This window comes from Barbus barbus (genome assembly GCF_936440315.1).
Source record: "Barbus barbus genome assembly, chromosome: 17".
Classification (NCBI taxonomy): Eukaryota; Metazoa; Chordata; class Actinopteri; order Cypriniformes; family Cyprinidae; genus Barbus; species Barbus barbus.
The window spans coordinates 8,637,849-8,657,177 of NC_136745.1; the positions used below are offsets into that span (position 1 = coordinate 8,637,849).

Genomic DNA, 19,329 nt, shown 5'->3' on the forward strand with positions numbered 1-19,329 from the left:
TATATATATATATATATATATATATATATATATATATATATATAAGATGTAGTGGTGGTGTTTTAGTACTAAACCTCCTTCATGTGCCACACAAACCAATGCGCGCAGCGTCGCTGTTCTCCATGAATCCTACTCCTCTTCGTTGATCTTTCATCACAGCCAATGCTGGTGACGTATTTGCTTTGTTGGCTGAAAGCTGTATGCTCTTTTCTTTCATGAACACCGCAAAACGGCTTATTCTACTTCCTGATAATCAAAATTGTATATTTGTAGCCGCAACGCTATTTCTTTTGCGTTTCTTTGGAATATAAATCGAAAACATGGAACCACAAATGAAAAGTAAGCTATTGAAAAGGTACGTGTTTGCCATCATTTTAATCTCCGTGCTGAATACATCATCTTCTGTTACTCATTATTCTATACCTGAAGAATTGGATGAGGGCTCTATAGTAGCTAATTTGGCAACCGATCTGGGATTAGATGTTGAAACATTAAGTAGACGCAAGATTCGTCTCGACACTCTTGCAAATAAAAAATATCTGGATATTAACAAAGAAACGGGAGAGCTGTTCATCGCGGAGAGAATCGATCGCGAGCACATATGCACAACTAAATCAGGAACAACATGTGTTCTCAAATTGGATGCCACGATCGAAAACCCTGTGAGAATGTTTAATATTGAGTTGGAAATTCTTGATATCAACGACAATGCTCCACATTTTAGAAGGGACACAATGCATTTGGACATTTCGGAATCAACGCCTGTGGGAGAAAGATTCTCCTTAAACAATGCAGTTGATCCTGATATCGGTGTTAATTCGATTAAAACATATTATCTCAGTGAAAGCGATCATTTTTCAATCGAAATTCAGACCGGGCGGGATGGATCAAAATTCACTGATTTGATTCTTAAAAAAGCTTTGGATAGAGAAGAACAGGCCATACATAATCTGATACTCACTGCTGTGGATGGAGGGGTCCCTGCGCGCTCTGGCACTGCTAGTATTATTGTGCGCATTCTGGACACTAATGACAACGCCCCTCAATTCGATAAAGACAGTTATGCTATAAATCTAACAGAAAACGCACCTATTGGAAGCCTTGTAGTCAAAGTAAATGCGACAGATAAAGACGAGGGCTCAAATTCAGATATAATTTACTCTTACAGTTTGTATACTTCAGAGAAAACGCAGCAGACATTCAGTCTAAATCCTGACAATGGAGAAATCAGAGTAAAAGAAATGGTTAATTATGAGGATTTCAGGATCTATGATATGGAAATTATAGCAACTGATAAAGGATCTAATAGTCTCAATGGAAAGTGTAAAGTAAACATTTTAATCACAGATATGAATGACAATCATCCTGAAATTTCCATAAAATCATTCTCAAGTCCAGTTAAAGAGGATATAGCTGTAAATACAGTGATTGCAGTTGTTAGTGTGAATGATAAAGACTCAGGAGAAAATGGACAGGTCGATATTCATATTTCTGATGATTTACCTTTTGCGCTCAAAGAATCGTCTGATAATTATTATGAATTATTAGTTTCAGAACCATTAGACCGTGAAAAGGTTCCAGAATATGACATCACTATTACCGTGACTGACAGGGGCAACCCGCCGTTATCTGATAATGAAACTATAACTTTAGAGCTGCTGGACATTAACGACAATGTTCCTCAGTTCCCACAGACATTCTACACGATACCTGTTATGGAGAATAACGCGCCTGGAGCTTTACTGAGCTCTTTAACTGCAATAGACCCAGATCTCCACGAAAATCAGTATTTGGTCTATTTTATCATAGAAAAAGATATAGTGAACACCTCCATGTCCATGCTGTTTTCCATTAACCCAGAGAACGGCAATCTTTACGCGCTAAAGACGTTTGACTATGAGATAGAGAAGGAGTTCCTTTTCCACATCGAGGCCAGAGACTCTGGCGTTCCTCCGCTCAGCAGTAACGTGACCGTTCATATTATTATCATGGATCAGAACGACAACACACCGCTTATAGTGTCTCCATGGCGCGCGCACGGCTCGGTGGTGGAGGAAAAGATCCAGAGATCCACCGATAAAGGGACTCTGATAGCCAAAGTCATCGCCATAGACTCTGATTCAGTGCACAACTCTCGAATCACGTACCAGTTTCTCCACAACACTGACGCGACATTATTCAGCTTGGATCAATATAACGGAGAGATCCGGACCATGAGAATGTTCAGTTACAGAGACTCGCGCCACCAGCAGCTGGTTGTGATCGCCAAGGACAACGGAGAGCCCGCGCTCTCTGCTACAGTCACCATCAAACTGTCCACGGTGGAGACTGCCCTTAAAACCTATGCTGACATGACTGAGGTGCCTTTGGGATATGACATCTTCTCCGATTTAAACCTGTATCTGGTGATCGGACTGGGCTCTGTTTCATTTCTTTTACTCATCACTATATTGGTCACCATCGTGCTGAAGTGTCAGAAAACGAAGCCCAGCAAAGCGGCTCCTCCGAGCAGGAACAGTGTGATCAGCGAGAGGAACTCGACCATCGCGGATTCCACTTTGGTCTCCAATGATGCCTACTGGTACAGTTTATTTCTGGCAGAGACCAGGAAAGGAAAGCTGGTGGTCAGACAGCCTGTGCCAAAGGGATCGAGATACATGGTGTCCAGTATTCCGAGGAGCACAGGACTGACTTTGACCAGCGACTCGGCTGCTTCTACACTACAGGTGGGCTCAGATATATTTTTATTTTTCAGTAAATTGTCATATTATTTAACCCTTTCGTATTGTTGAGGCACTCCTAAAAATGTTCTCATTTTAAAACATATTTTTAATTAAACATTTGGAGCTATGATTATCTTTAAATGTTGCTTTTACAGGCAAAACAGTGAGCAATTATTGCGTTTTTAAAACGTATTTATGTTTAAAGAAATGCTCAGTTAATTTAAAAACGCTTAAAAAAATACAGATTATTCTTTCTTCATGGTTTCAATTCGTTCCTGTGCGCAATAATGTGCACCCCCCTCCTTTGTGCGCAGAGAGTCGCTGTTCACCTTTAAAACATGTCTGGCTACAATATATAAGTCATCGTCGCCATGACTGTTTATTGTGCAGACAACGCTACAGGCATCGTTCGCTATACAATCCGTTCTTTCATTTAAGGTTGAACACTTCCTTCATTATTTACATTTACTTTGCAGTGCTAAGTCAGTTGTAAAGACAGGTTACGTTTTGAACCGGGAATAGTAGGCATACACCGAGCTCACAAACTATGGATTCCATTGTTAGAGCCCCGAACCAGATTTTAAGGTACGTTTGGATGTTTCTTCTTCTCTCCGCATCCTTAAAGCCTGTGTCTACAGTAACTCACTATTCTATCCCTGAGGAAATGGAGGAAGGATCCGTGGTTGCAAATCTGGCAGCTGATCTCGGGTTGGATGTTAAAACGTTAAACAGACGGAAGATGCGTTTGGACACGATCGCATCTAAAAAATATCTTGACATTAACAAAGAAAGCGGAGAGCTGTATGTCGTACAGAAGATAGACAGAGAACATCTCTGCAATTCCAAATTAACCTGCTTTCTTAAGCTAGATGCTACAATAGAAAACCCAATTCGAATGTTTAATATCGAAATAGAAATAATTGATATCAATGATAATGCACCACATTTTAGGAGAGACACAATGCACTTGGATATATCAGAGTCTACTTCAGCTGGGGAGAGGTTTTCTTTGAACAATGCTTTCGATCCAGATATCGGAAGCAATTCCGTGAAGTCGTATTACTTAAGTGATAGTACTCATTTCAGCATCGAAATACAGACAGGAAGAGATGGATCGAAATTTGCCGATTTAATTTTGAAGAAAGCTTTGGACCGTGAGGAGCAAACAGTTCATAATCTGATACTCTCTGCTGTGGATGGAGGAGTCCCTGCGCGCTCTGGCACTGCTAGTATTATTGTGCGCGTTCTGGACACTAATGACAACGCCCCTCAATTCGATAAAGATAGTTATACTATAAATCTAACAGAAAACGCACCTATTGGAAGCCTTGTAGTGAGCTTAAACGCGACAGATAAAGACGAGGGCTCAAATTCAGATATACTTTATTCATATAGTTTATACACTTCAGAGAAAACGCAGCAGATTTTCAGTCTGAATCCTGACAATGGAGAAATCAGAGTAAAAGAAATGATTAATTATGAGGATTTCCGGATTTATGATATGGAAATTGTTGCAACTGATAAAGGAGCTAATAGTCTCTCTGGAAAGTGTAAAGTTAAGATTTTAATAACAGATATGAATGACAATCATCCTGAAATTTCCATAAAATCATTCTCAAGTCCAGTTAAAGAGGATATAGCTGTAAATACAGTGATTGCAGTTGTTAGTGTGAATGATAAAGACTCAGGAGAAAATGGACAGGTAGATATTCATATTTCTGATGATTTACCTTTTGCGCTCAAAGAATCGTCTGATAATTATTATGAATTATTAGTTTCAGAACCATTAGACCGTGAAAAGGTTCCAGAATATGACATCACTATTACCGTGACTGACAGGGGCAACCCGCCGTTATCTGATAATGAAACTATAACTTTAGAGCTGCTGGACATTAACGACAATGTTCCTCAGTTCCCACAGACATTCTACACGATACCTGTTATGGAGAATAACGCGCCTGGAGCTTTACTGAGCTCTTTAACTGCTATAGATCCAGATCTCCACGAAAATCAGTATTTGGTCTATTTTATCATAGAAAAAGATATAGTGAACACCTCCATGTCCATGCTGTTCTCCATTAACCCAGAGAACGGGAATCTTTACGCGCTAAAGACGTTTGACTATGAGATAGAGAAGGAGTTCCTTTTCCACATCGAGGCCAGAGACTCTGGCGTTCTTCCGCTCAGCAGTAATGTGACCGTTCACATTATTATCATGGATCAGAACGACAACACACCACTTATAGTGTCTCCATGGCGCGCACACGGCTCGGTGGTGGAGGAAAAGATCCCGAGATCCACCGATAAAGGGACTCTGATAGCCAAAGTCATCGCCATAGACTCTGATTCAGTGCACAACTCTCGAATCACGTACCAGTTTCTCCACAACACTGACGCGACATTATTCAGCTTGGATCAATATAACGGAGAGATCCGGACCATGAGAATGTTCAGTTACAGAGACTCGCGCCACCAGCAGCTGGTTGTGATCGCCAAGGACAACGGAGAGCCCGCGCTCTCTGCTACAGTCTCCATCAAACTGTCCACGGTGGAGACCGCCCTTAAAACCTATGCTGACATGACTGAGGTGCCTTTGGGATATGACATCTTCTCCGATTTAAACCTGTATCTGGTGATCGGACTGGGCTCTGTTTCATTTCTTTTACTCATCACTATATTGGTCACCATCGTGCTGAAGTGTCAGAAAACGAAGCCCAGCAAAGCGGCTCCTCCGAGCAGGAACAGTGTGATCAGCGAGAGGAACTCAACCATCGCGGATTCTACTCTGGTCTCCAACGATGCCTACTGGTACAGTTTATTTCTAGCAGAGACCAGGAAAGGAAAGCTGGTGGTCAGACAGCCTGTGCCAAAGGGATCGAGATACATCGTGTCCAGTATACCGAGGAGCACAGGACTGACTGAGACCAGCGACTCAGCTGCATCTACTTTACAGGTAAGACAATCCGAGTCAATAATCAAAGAGAGATTTACATGACGTTTTTACGCACAATTTCCTTCAGATTACAAGAGAAGAGGTGCTGCGTGCATTCTAAGTAGCATACTCAGTGTTTCCCAGGTTGAGGACATAAAATATTTTTCTTTCTTTCATATATTAATTATTTTAATTTCTCTTCAATTATCCTATTACGCCTGTTTTGTTCTTTGCTCTTGTTATTTTGAAGCCCTTCATCTATTATCACATTTTGCCTTGGCATCGAGTAAAACATCAAAAATCATAACATAAACAATGCGGAAAATAGAAGAATACCTATTCTAAGCAAGGATTTATTCCTTTTTGTTTCTTCTTATTATATATGTTCAGACCAAACTCGCAGTGTCGCTGTTCTCTAAGAAAACGGTTTTGGTCATAATCTGTATTGCCATGACAGATTTTAGAAGGAAAGCGCACAAAGGATCGGACCATGACAAGAGCTTTGTTGTGTGTACCTTTCGTTTCTCAATCAATTTCATGATCATACTGAATACGGATATCTCAGACGTGGCAGAATGGAGGGATGCGTAAAATCACAGTTTTGGAGGTATGTAATGGTCCTCGTGTATTTCTCCGCTATTTTGGACACAGCGTCCTCTGTTACGCATTATTCTATTCCAGAAGAAATGGAGGAAGGCTCTGTTGTCGCTAATTTGGCGTCAGATTTGGGACTCGATGTGAAAACACTCAGCAGACGAAAAATGCGGCTCGACATAATCTCTAACAAAAAATATCTAGATGTTAAGAAGGAGACAGGCGAGCTCTACATTTTAGAAAAGATGGATCGAGAATACCTCTGTATATCAAAAACAGCAACAACATGTTTTATCAAAATGGAGGTGACACTCGAAAATCCTGTGAGAATGTTCAACATTGAAATTGAAATTGTAGATATCAATGATAATGCTCCAAAATTTTGGAGGGATACGATCCGTCTGGATATATCAGAATCTACATCAGCTGGAGAGAGATTCTCGCTCAGTAATGCGGTGGATCCTGATATTGGCTCTAATTCTATAAAAACCTACTACTTAAGTGAAAGCGAACATTTTGACATTGAAATACAGACAGGGAGGGACGGGTCGAAATTTGCTGATTTAATTCAGAAAAAGCCTTTAGACAGAGAAAAACAGGCTTTACATAATCTGATACTCACTGCTGTGGATGGAGGGGTCCCTGCGCGCTCTGGCACTGCTAGTATTATTGTGCGCGTTCTGGACACTAATGACAACGCCCCTCAATTCGATAAAGATAGTTATACTTTAAATCTAACTGAAAACGCACCTATTGGAAGCCTTGTAGTGAAGTTAAATGCGACAGATAAAGACGAGGGCTCAAATTCAGATATAATTTACTCTTACAGTTTGTATACGTCAGAGAAAACGCAGCAGACATTCAGTCTAAATCCTGACAATGGAGAAATTAGAGTAAAAGAGATGATTAATTATGAGGATTTCAGGATCTATGATATGGAAATTATTGCAACAGATAAAGGAGCTAATAGTCTTTCTGGAAAGTGTAAATTAAAAATTTTAATCACAGATATGAATGACAATCATCCTGAAATTTCCATAAAATCATTCTCAAGTCCAGTTAAAGAGGATATAGCTGTAAATACAGTGATTGCAGTTGTTAGTGTGAATGATAAAGATTCAGGAGAAAATGGACAGGTAGATATTCATATTTCTGATGATTTACCTTTTGCGCTCAAAGAATCTTCTGGTAATTATTATGAATTATTAGTTTCAGAACCATTAGACCGTGAAAAGGTTCCAGAATATGACATCACTATTACCGTGACTGACAGGGGCAACCCGCCGTTATCTGATAATGAAACTATAACTTTAGAGCTGCTGGACATTAACGACAATGTTCCTCAGTTCCCACAGACATTCTACACGATACCTGTTATGGAGAATAACGCGCCTGGAGCTTTACTGAGCTCTTTAACTGCTATAGATCCAGATCTCCACGAAAATCAGTATCTAGTCTATTTTATCATAGAGAAGGAAATAGTGAACACCTCCATGTCCATGCTGTTCTCCATTAACCCAGAGAACGGGAATCTTTACGCGCTAAAGACGTTTGACTATGAGATAGAGAAGGAGTTCCTTTTCCACATCGAGGCCAGAGACTCTGGCATTCCTCCTCTCAGCAGCAACGTGACCGTTCACATTATTATCATGGATCAGAACGACAACACACCACTTATAGTGTCTCCATGGCGCGCACACGGCTCGGTGGTGGAGGAAAGGATCCAGAGATCCACCGATAAAGGGACTCTGATAGCCAAAGTTATCGCCATAGACTCTGATTCAGTGCACAACTCTCGAATCACGTACCAGTTTCTCCACAACACTGACGCGACATTATTCAGCTTGGATCAATATAACGGAGAGATCCGGACCATGAGAATGTTCAGTTACAGAGACTCGCGCCACCAGCAGCTGGTTGTGATCGCCAAGGACAACGGAGAGCCCGCGCTCTCTGCTACAGTCACCATCAAACTGTCCACGGTGGAGACCGCCCTTAAAACCTATGCTGACATGACTGAGGTGCCTTTGGGATATGACATCTTCTCCGATTTAAACCTGTATCTGGTGATCGGACTGGGCTCTGTTTCATTTCTTTTACTCATCACTATATTGGTCACCATCGTGCTGAAGTGTCAGAAAACGAAGCCCAGCAAAGCGGCACCTCCGAGCAGGAACAGTGTGATCAGCGAGAGGAACTCAACCATCGCGGATTCTACTCTGGTCTCCAACGATGCCTACTGGTACAGTTTATTTCTGGCAGAGACCAGGAAAGGAAAGCTGGTGGTCAGACAGCCTGTGCCAAAGGGATCGAGATACATGGTGTCCAGTATTCCGAGGAGCACAGGACTGACCGAGACCAGCGACTCAGCTGCATCTACTCTACAGGTAGGCTTATATACCGTCAACAGGTAAATTAGTTCTTCAAAGAAGCCAAACAACAGTGTATACATTTTGACTTTTCAGCCTTTGGCCAAACACTTTTTAAGCCCAGACTATTCTCTCTGAGATGCTTATATTCATCTTCTTCCTTTCAAGTGCACATTCACATTATATTTTCAAAGATTTTCCAAGTTTCCCACCTTGTGAAGTTATGCTAAAGTTCAAAAGAGAGTGTTTTTCAGTTGTTCTTAGCACATCTTCTCTTGAAATTTAAGAGTTTTTATATGTGCATTTTTTCTCTTTCTCTTTCTTCTGGACTCAATCCAGTTCTCAAAACTTTTTTTCTTAAAAGTTCACACACACTTTTAAATACATATGCTTATATTTGTTCAGACAAAATGACAGAAGTGAACATTGCCTTCTTGAAAATGTTTACGTGTGTTTTTGCTGTGCTTGTTCTAATTCTACAATTCTACAGCCCCATATATCTTACCTGTTGTACATATACTCTCAGCTTCCTCTAGTAGTGAAAGAGATTGTCTGTGTGTGTGTTTGTATGAAATGTAAATTTAAATCAGAGCTGGTTGACCTGCTGTTGCTGTTTCACCTGCAGTTCTGGTGTTCATAAGCCCATGTGATAAATTTGTGCTTAAATCTCTTTGTTTGTCTCCCATGTTCCATGTTTTTTGTTTTTACACACACACACACACACACACACACAAAGCAAACTACAGTTGCCCCACGAATATTTGGATAGTTCAGTCAAACTTTGGCAGTTGCTGCTTGATTTGCATACGTTTTATTGCATAAACGAACAAAGTATTGTTTTTTAATATTTTAAAGTGTGGCTTAAGGATCCAAAAAACCTATGGGTCCACTGTGTTTCTCATTATTGGCATAAATCCCTTGCAGTAACACTTGTTGTGCGAAGTCAAGCACTGAACATTTTTTTAATTCTCTTTTTTATTTATTTTCCATAAATGTAGTGAATATGGATTATTTACTGAACAGGATAAATTTGAATTTGATTAAGCACTTGCTATTTTTTGTTTTTGTTTATTTATATAATTGTGATTGTTTTTCTTTAGCATTTGTTAAACTTGTTCTCTTTTTTGTTAGAGAGTCTTACCTGAAGGACAGGTAAGTCATTGAAAGACAAAATGAGAAAGTCTTTAACTTTTACTTTTTTATGCAGTCCTTTTTTCATGTAAACAATGTATTTTAATCTGTCTCTCCTCTCATTCTCTCATTCTTAGGGCTTCTTGGTGAATTGTATAATGTAGATTGTTTTGCTTCATTTGTTATGCATTAACATTTTTTCACATTGTGTCACAGGTTACCTGGAGTCCCTGTAATTCAGATAACAAGAGAGGACAACAGACCATTTTATCTGTCTTTTCTTGATTTGATTTGTTAGTGAACTTTAGATCTTAAAAAAAAACAATAAAAAAAACAAGCTTAGACTGGTATAAATACGTAAAGATCAATGTGAATTGAGGTTGTGTTGACAGAAAAGTGTTCAGTGAAATTCATCAAAATGATTGTGCTGAAAGCTAAATATTGAAATGTATGTCTCTGTTTTTGTTTCCGTTTTAAAGTACTCAAAATGAACGAGGTCCCCTCTCCCGCTGGAGGTATGCAGCCCTGACTTCACCATTCTCTCGATTTCTGGAGCGCCTGATCCCAGGGCCCATTGACCTTTACTGAAATATATGTGACTCTGTGTTTCTCTTTGTGGTTGGTGGTTTTTGTCAGTGGAGTTTGCCTTGTCCTGTTGTAGGAGGAGCCAAGGAGCCAATTTATACAACTGAATTCAAATCAGTTTTGTTCAGTTTAGATGCAGATAAATGCTTCAACAGGTCAACATCAACACTCAGTTTGACATTTCACTTGGTCTTCTGAGCTTTGTAGATGTACAGGCTGCTAGAATTATACTTTGCATTCTTTATTTTTTTCCTACTTGTGGAACTCAATTGTTAAACTGAAATCCTTAAATCTGCTGTTTTTCTTCAGTACAAATTATGTTATGCAGCCTCACAAACCCCACCTTTTATAGACACCTGTCACCAGCAGACATACTAATAATAACTGATTCTCTGTGGTTTGATTGACAGTGGCTGGAGGTGAAAGTGTTGCTCATATAAATTTTTCCTGCAAAAATACATTACGAAATCAGTTAAAGTTCATACAGAAATAAAAATGTATTATTTACTCACCCTCATGTCTTTCCAAACTCAAATGATTTTCTTTGTTTTGTGGAATAATGTTTATGCTGCTCTTTTTCTCTACAATGGAAGTGACAAGGAATGGAGGCTGTCAGATTTCCCAAAAATATTACAAACCAGTGACAGTGTCTGTTTTCGTTCACTTTCATTGTATGAAAAAAAGCATCTAGGACATTTGAATCTTTTTGTGTTCCACAGATGAAAAAGTCAAAGTTGGGTTAGTAAATGGCAGAATAATGTTCCTTTAAACACTGATTAGGAAGATTGTTTTTAGCAAATATGGCTCTAGTGCATGATCTGGTTTTTAATGATATATGTACTGACTGTTCATCTACTAAATATCATTATGAGCTCCTCAGCCTGTTTGTTGGATGGTTTGTCTACTTGTGTGTTTGAATGGTTGGTGAATTGACAGGTGGATTCCAATTTCACATACTGTTTCTGTTGAATTGCTCTTCATAAATGAATCAAAGTGATGCGAAACAAATTACAACCACCCAGTTTTCAGCTCGCTGCCCTTCCATCACCCCAACCACCCTCACCTGATATCTGAGCATGGTTCTCATTGATCAACTTACCCCCCCCCCCCCCCCCCCCCCCCCCCGTCACCTGTCAATCAAACCTAGGTTCCACCTTCCGTTTTGCCTGAAGCCTTTAAGTGACAGGCCTTGGTTGCATGAGATGTGTTCAGATTCTGGCCTCTCACTAAGTGAGTTATATCTGAAGTCTAGCCTCTTACATCCAGTTTTTCTTTCTTGTTGACAGGCATCCACCACCACCAGCAGCAGTTCCAACTGAGGATCCTCCCAACCATATTGCCAGAGCAACATATGAAAAAAGTTCCATCAACCTGCATGTCTGTCCACCTGTATCCGTCATATTCCCCTGCACCATCATACAGAGATGAAACAACCCTGAACGATGCCTACATCTTCACATCAGTGTTTGGAAAGTTTGCCCAGGTCTGACCAGAGGAATGATGAAGATATTTTGCTTATGATACTAAGAGATACTCTTAAACCTGACCGGTCAAGATTGGACTTGGACTGGACCTGTGAGCATGCACACACACACACACACACACACACACACACACACACACAATATCTTCACATGCACATGCATATCTTCAAATAGCACAGCTCATGTCTTTATCAAAGAAACTGTTCTGCAAAACCAGTATGCTTGTGTTTGCATGGTTAGAGTTCCACGTTATATCTTCGTTATATTTAGTGACTGGAAAAGACATTGGGGAGAGAAATGATTTACAGAATATTCTCATATGAACTGGTGTGGACACTGAATTGCAAAAAAATACCATTCTTAATCAGTAGATACTAATGACAAATGCGATTTTTTTGCAATGTGAATGATATTCAACAAGCACAAAAAGGATTAAATGATTCAGCCATGTTGAGAGATGGAGCGTGGGGCTTTTGCTAGACTGAATTTGGACACTGAAAGCTTCTCTTTCCCTGCAATGGATGTATAAAGCCTTTCTTATGTGTTTTCTTGGATCTCATAAAGACTTCTATCAGAATAATGCAAGTATTATCCAGTGTATTCAGAAGAGGTCACAGCAAATTTGATTTGTTGTGCCGTATATTCTTTGCTTATCTCTGTAGTGTTGTATTATGTCTGTATTGCTGTTTGTGTCTGTATTTTTACATTTCAGTATGTAAAGAATCAAGTTGAATCTAAGCACTGATCTAACTCAGAAAGTGTAGAGTATCGTTGTAGTTATGATCTCTCCTAATATGATCATAGAGTGTAATGGAGGCTGTAAAATCACTATGACGGCTTCCTCTGTGGTGTCTGGTGACATTCATGAATGCACAAACGCAGACACAGCACAGTGATGTCATAGTGCAGACATCTGAAGGTCACAGCGGTTTCTAAGATGAGTTTAGGAGATTCATTGAGTAGCCCAAGATTTCTGTCTCAGATAAAAACCCACTGACTTCTAATAGAGACTGTTAAACAGTGAGTTTCTTCATTTTGTCCTTTATAAAAAAACACAATATTTCAGTGATAAAGACTTGCATCAACCATCAGACTTCCTTAAATCTTTGAAATAAGGATAAATATAAAGAGCACTCAAGGTGGTAGATGGGTTTTATTTGCTTTAAAACAAGAAAAGGTGAGAACTGCTAATGTTTACTTATCAACAGTATAATTATCTAATATTATGAAATATGTTTAATATTCATGGAAATGCTTTAGGGAAAAAGTGAAAATACATTGTGCATTGAAATGCACTAGCCAAATATTATTATTTTTTTCTTTATTTTAACATTTTTATTTTCAATTCCTGATGTTAAAATTATGTATTAATATTAATGCATTTATATAAACTTTCATATTGCTGCTTTTTGATTGTTGATAATTTGTATTTGCTGGCTATATCAGTTGTGCAATATATGGACATCGATATTTTTGTTCAGTGAACAAGATAGTATTGTTGTTTTTCTGATAGTTTTCAGCCTTTCTGCAGTGTCATATATTCCTAACTTCCTGAGGGTATGGCAGTTTTCCCAGGCAGGTCAAAAGGTCAGGGTGTCATGGGGTCAGTTTAGTGACCGGCTCACTCTGGAATGCACAGCATGTGCGTTTTATCAAAGTAATGCAACATTACAAAATACATCTGCCCAGCTTTCAGTAGATTTTCTGTTTTCGAGAAACAAATGCTGGATGTTTACATGTGGTATTTTAAACAGGAAGTAATCATTTTAAGGCTCTTAACTAGCTGTCTCAGAGGACTGGCTAATGCTCAGACATGAGCAGTGTTGTAAGATAACATTATGTGAGAAGATCAGAGAGAAAGAAATACATTTTAGTAGAATGACAAAATATTAAGGTTCAATATGTCTGTCAGTGTGAACAGCTGTAAGTAGGTCACTCGTCTCTCATTGCACAGAAAAGTGGCTAGAATTCACTTACCCAAAAGCCTAATTTTTTGGTATAAAAATGGACCATCTATATACAGCACTGCCCTGTAGTCTTCTTCTTCATTCCCCTGCTGTCCAATGAATCTTGATACAGTTAAGCAAATGTTTTCTAATTCATTTTCGACCAGCATTTGTGCTCTAAAGCACACAAACTTGCCTACTTTAAGCTGAACACATCCATGATCAGCCTCTGAGAAACTACCAGACCCTCTTTGCTCTTGAGTATCTACTGATGTATTTGTTATGCATATTTACAATAGATGAAAACTTAATTGAAAATAATGTGATTTCTGTCATTCTCCGTGTAATTCAGAAGTACATAACATGTGATGGGACATTGCATTTGTAATATGATTTCAGGTTTAAATTACTTTTCAGTATGTGAGTAGCAATCAGCCTGTAGCCCAGTTGAACACATGCACTGGAGTAAAAAATAAATAAAAACATATTGTTTGTACAGTATACTATTATGATTATCTTTTAAACAGGGAAGAGAAAGACACAGTGTTTATTATTATGACTTATCTACCTTCTGATCATCAGTGATACAATCAAAGTGACCTATTGTGAAATATTGATCTTCTTTCATTGCATGATTCTCATCTGTGTGGGGTGGTAGGTGAGTGTGCTTTTGTTTGGGTTGGTAAAGATGAGGTCATCACTGCAGATGTAATGGATTGAAGAAAATCAGGCAGACCACATTTCATATATGCATTTTCATTTAGATGCAAAACTCACTATATAGCCACACTTGGATTATCATCACAAACTCTTTTTTTTTCTGTTCATTCTAACAAATGTTAAATAGAAATAATAAAGCATTAACCCTGACCCTGGTTGGCTTACTGCCTGGTTCTGTGATGTGGGTCAGGACAAAAAAAAAATTGTAACCGCTCTTTGCTTCTGTTTTCCTCCTGACCCAGATTGATCTCCTCCTGCCTTACAGCACAGAGAGAGACTGCAGCACTATTAAAATCTGCTGCAGCAGACACACACACACACACACACTTTTCATTTGTCATACACATTTGTCCTCAGCATTTTATCATAAAGGTCCACACACACACACACACACACAGACAGACACACACACACACACACACACACACACACACACACAAAGATCCCTGATGCCAGGCCTTCTCTAAACCACAATTCAGCTAACTGTCACAATCAAAACAACCATGCTTTCCTGAAACACTGCAGAGGAAAAAGGCCTCAATCTGAGAAATCCAGCTGACTGCTGGTTTCTAGGCAACGGGAACCTGTCTCTATAGCGACCGAACAAAAGACAGACGGTGGAACCTGGGTTAAACGGGAGAGAATAATTTTATAGGCCTATGGAATGATGATATGAATGATGAAAAATATGTTAAATTAATAAAAAATGAATAAAAAACTAAATAGTGTTGTAACTGAGATTTCTTTTCGTGAGCGACGAATCTATTTGGTCTTCCTTAGGTCTTCCCAAACCCCTCCTTTCATTCACGCTTTCCTCTGGAGACCGCAATATTCAGCACCACGGACAGCGACCCGTCTATCCAAATGCCCGTTGCCACGGTAACGGACTGCGGTCGGGGAGGGGGTGCATGATGCTGCAGCCTGTAATTTGATGCACAGACAAGAGGCTCAACTCGCCAGATCCGGGGATCTCGTATTATTGCCGTCTAAGTCAAATATACACTGTATAACACTGAAATGTATAATAATCTATGACTGCCTTTTTATGATACGAGAACATGTGTGATTGATGTGTATATTTGATCTCTAATACCACAGAGTACGTCCGACAAAAAAAAGAGTTGAGATGTGATTCACTTCGCTCTGCCCCCTGGTGTCTGATATGAGGTTTGTGCATTTGAAAGCTCATACGTCAGAAGCTGTGATGGAGGGAGAGCAGAACAAAAAAGTCGGGTGGGGCCGAGTTTGTCACGTGATTTGTGTAACTGAACCACAAGGTGTCACTGCTCACCATACAGTTAGACACCAGAACACCGCCTTATTATAAATTCTGGCTCATTTATTATCTTAAAGCATGATAATTCATTTTTAAATGCGTATTTCAAGAAAAAACAAAACAAAAAAAAGTTTTACTTAAAAAAAGAGTACTCTTTTAGTGTAGTACATTTGGTGTTGTGATGCCTCCATTTTACAATTATAAACTGTATTTACTGTATAAACTGTATTATAAACTGTAATTGTAAATGATATATTATTTATAATAATAATAATTTTTCCTTTTTGGTCCACAATAACATCACTATAAGATGCACTGTGAAGGAAATTATGCAGTTCTACAAAATCGCAGTGAGTGGCGCTACAACACCAGTCATCTCTGACAGTCGTGTTCAGCAGATTCACTTCGTGGGCTGGCTTGCCAGACACCACTTTGGCTTTGAACAATGAACAACCACGACGATTTTAGATCTGTCTTTTAAGTTGTAATTTGGAATAGCATAAATGAGTTGACCGCATCTGCTAAAAGCATGGCGAGCAAAAATAAAATAATATGCATGAGCAAGATTTTTCATCTGATGTGTCTGCTGTTCAGTTCTGGAAGAAATGCTGCCCAGATAAACTATTCCCTTCAAGAAGAATCAAAAACTGGAATCACTGTGGGGAACATTGCAAAGGACTTGGGATTTGATCCGGCTTTACTGGAAAACAGGAATTTACGTATCATTGCGGGGACAAAGCACGAGCTCTTTCGGGTAAATCATAAAGACGGCGCTTTGTTTGTGAACCAGAGGATAGACAGAGAAGAGCTGTGCGCTAAAACCAACCCATGTCTCATTCATCTGAAAGCAGTAATAGAAAATCCACTCGAAATGCACCATATCTCAATTGACATTATCGATATCAATGATAATCCACCGAGTTTTTTGGACGAAAACTATAAATTGGAAATACTTGAATCTGTAATGACAGGGGCACGATTTCAGTTAGAAACAGCGCACGACCCGGATATAGGCTCAAACGATTTGCAATCTTATAAACTGAGCCAAAATCTTTATTTTCGTTTAGAAACGGAAGACATGGGAGACGAAGGTAAGATACCAGTCCTTATTTTACAAAAACCTCTTGACAGAGAGAAAAGCGCAAGGCATAATCTAATATTAACTGCGACAGACGGTGGCAAGCCACAGAAATCAGCTACTGTGAATATTACGATTGTTGTGTCGGACATCAATGATAATACCCCAGTGTGTGATAAGCTAAAATACACAGTAACAGTAAAAGAAAATGCCCCCGAAGGTACATTTCTGCTCCGCGTTAATGCTTCAGATTCTGATGAAGGACTAAATGGAGAAATTGAATATTCTTTACGGAACAAGTTCAGGAACGGAGCATCTGAGGTTTTTAATTTAGATGGTTTGACGGGGGAATTAAAGATAAAAGGTGGGCTAAATTTTGAGGAAAAGCAGGTTTATGAGCTAAAGATACTGGCTGCGGATAAGGGAGCCGTGTCTTCGTCTACACAGTGTAATGTGCTTGTAAATGTTGAGGATGTCAACGACAACCGGCCTGAGATTGATGTCACTTCAGTATCCAGCCACATTCCCGAGGATGCGCCTCCTGGGACTGTCGTAGCTTTGATGGGAGTTACAGACCTGGATTCAGGTATGAACGGAAAGATAGTTTGCTCTCTGCCTAAGGATATTCCTTTTGACCTCAAGCCGTCGCCTGATGGAAATTTCTATTCTTTGGTAACTAAAGAATACATTGACAAAGAATCGAAATCGTCTTATGATATCACTATAACAGCCAAAGATTTAGGAACTCCGTCGTTAACATCAACAAGATCCATTCACGTCGATGTCACTGATGTTAACGACAACAGCCCCACATTTGCTCAAAGTCCATATACATTCTACGTGGTTGAAAACAACAAACCAGGAGTTGCTGTTTTCTCATTGAGTGCAGCTGATATAGATGAAGGTGAAAACGCACGTGTATCGTATTCAATTGATCGAATTAATTCAGGCCAAACAATGACATCTTTCCTGAGTATTAATGAGGCGAATGGTACCGTTTACTCATTGAAGAGCTTTGATTTTGAGACTGTCAAAACCTTTCAATTTTACGCGCTCGCCACAGACTCTGGAGCTCCGTCTCTGAGCAGTAACGTGACAGTGAACGTGTTTATTCTGGATCAGAACGACAATGTTCCAGTGATCTTATATCCAGTCAGCGCTAACGGTTCTGCTGAGGGTGTGGAAGAGATTCCCCGTAATGTGAACGCAGGTCATTTGGTGACTAAAGTCAGAGCCTATGACGCAGATATAGGATACAACGGCTGGTTATTATTTTCACTGCAGGAAGTTAGTGACCACAGTCTCTTTGGTTTGGACCGCTATACAGGACAGATAAGGACCCTTCGCGCATTCACAGAAACAGACGAGGCCCAGCATAAACTGCTCATACTGGTCAAAGACAATGGGAACGTTTCTCTCTCAGCAACAGCGACTGTGATTGTCAAAGTTGTGGAGCCCAAAGAGGCTTTTGCAGCTTCTGATGTGAAAAACATAGTAAAAGACGAGGAGGAAAACAACGTGACATTTTATTTGATGATCACTTTGGGCTCGGTTTCAGTGCTTTTTGTCATCAGCATCATCGTGTTGATTGTAATGCAGTGCTCTAAATCGACAGACTATTCGTCCAAGTATTTACAGGATACAAATTACGACGGGACAATGTGTCACAGCATCCAGTACAGATCTGGAGACAAACGGTACATGTTAGTTGGACCCAGAATGAGTATCGGCTCTACTATAGTCCCGGGCAGTAATGGAAACACTCTAGTGATCCCAGATCGCAGGAGGAGAGATTCTAGAGAGGTAAGATGCATCTTCAATAATACTAGTTATTTTTTATAAGTTTGCACATGTGTGTATTCCAGGGTTCTTCAACTCGGCTCCTGGAGGGCTGGAGTCCTGTAGAGTTAGTTCCAAATCTAATCAAACACACCTGATCAGTGTAATCAAAATATTTAGGACTATTTAAAAATTATGAACAGGTGTTGGATAAGGGTTGGAAGTGAACTATGCAGATCACTGGCCCTCCAGGACCGGAGTTGACCAGCCCTTGTGTATGCTTTTCGAAGAGCTGTCCTTGGTGCTGAAATGAACGCGAAGTAAAAATTAAATGCAGTCTTCTAATAAAAAGCGACCCATTCGGTCACTTCTAAAACCAGAAGGTATTACAATACATGACACTGACTAAAGTGGATGAAGACTGAGAATTTTATTTAGATAATAATTTGTGGTTCATTTAACTGAATGCAAATATGAGCTTAGTAACAAATTGACCAGTTCCATTTGAAAACATGATAATTTAAGAAAGGAAAAACAAATGTATTATTTAGCATCTGTTGTATGCTTCTTTTGTAGGGAAAAAATAGCATAAACCCCTGACATCATTATTTAAAGCCAGATCAGCAGAAAACACATTCAGCTGAGTGCAAAAACATTTATTCATTGTTGTGAATAGCCAAATAGACGACTATTTCTGGACATAAGCCCCAAA

At 39.5% G+C, this 19,329-nt stretch overlaps 2 protein-coding genes across 2 annotated transcripts in view; both read left to right on the plus strand.

Moving 5' to 3' along the window:
- Positions 1–320: 320 nt before the first annotated feature.
- On the plus strand, positions 321–14,322 carry LOC306883210 (uncharacterized protein; the record flags this gene model as incomplete). Its single annotated transcript, XM_079438329.1, has 4 exons — positions 321–2,726; positions 3,349–5,676; positions 7,566–8,636; positions 11,621–14,322. The coding sequence occupies 4 exons, from the start codon at positions 321–323 to the stop codon at positions 11,651–11,653; spliced, it is 5,838 nt and encodes a 1,945-aa protein (XP_079294455.1). The 3' UTR covers positions 11,654–14,322.
- Positions 14,323–16,316: 1,994 nt separating this feature from the next.
- LOC306883675 (protocadherin alpha-C2-like) overlaps positions 16,317–19,329 on the plus strand; it is a gene marked incomplete at its 5' end in the record, with an annotated part of 145,195 nt that continues 142,182 nt past the window's right edge. The window contains one exon of the mRNA XM_079439057.1: positions 16,317–18,641. Coding sequence (XP_079295183.1) covers positions 16,317–18,641 — 2,325 coding nt within the window. The remainder of the gene's footprint in view (positions 18,642–19,329) is intronic.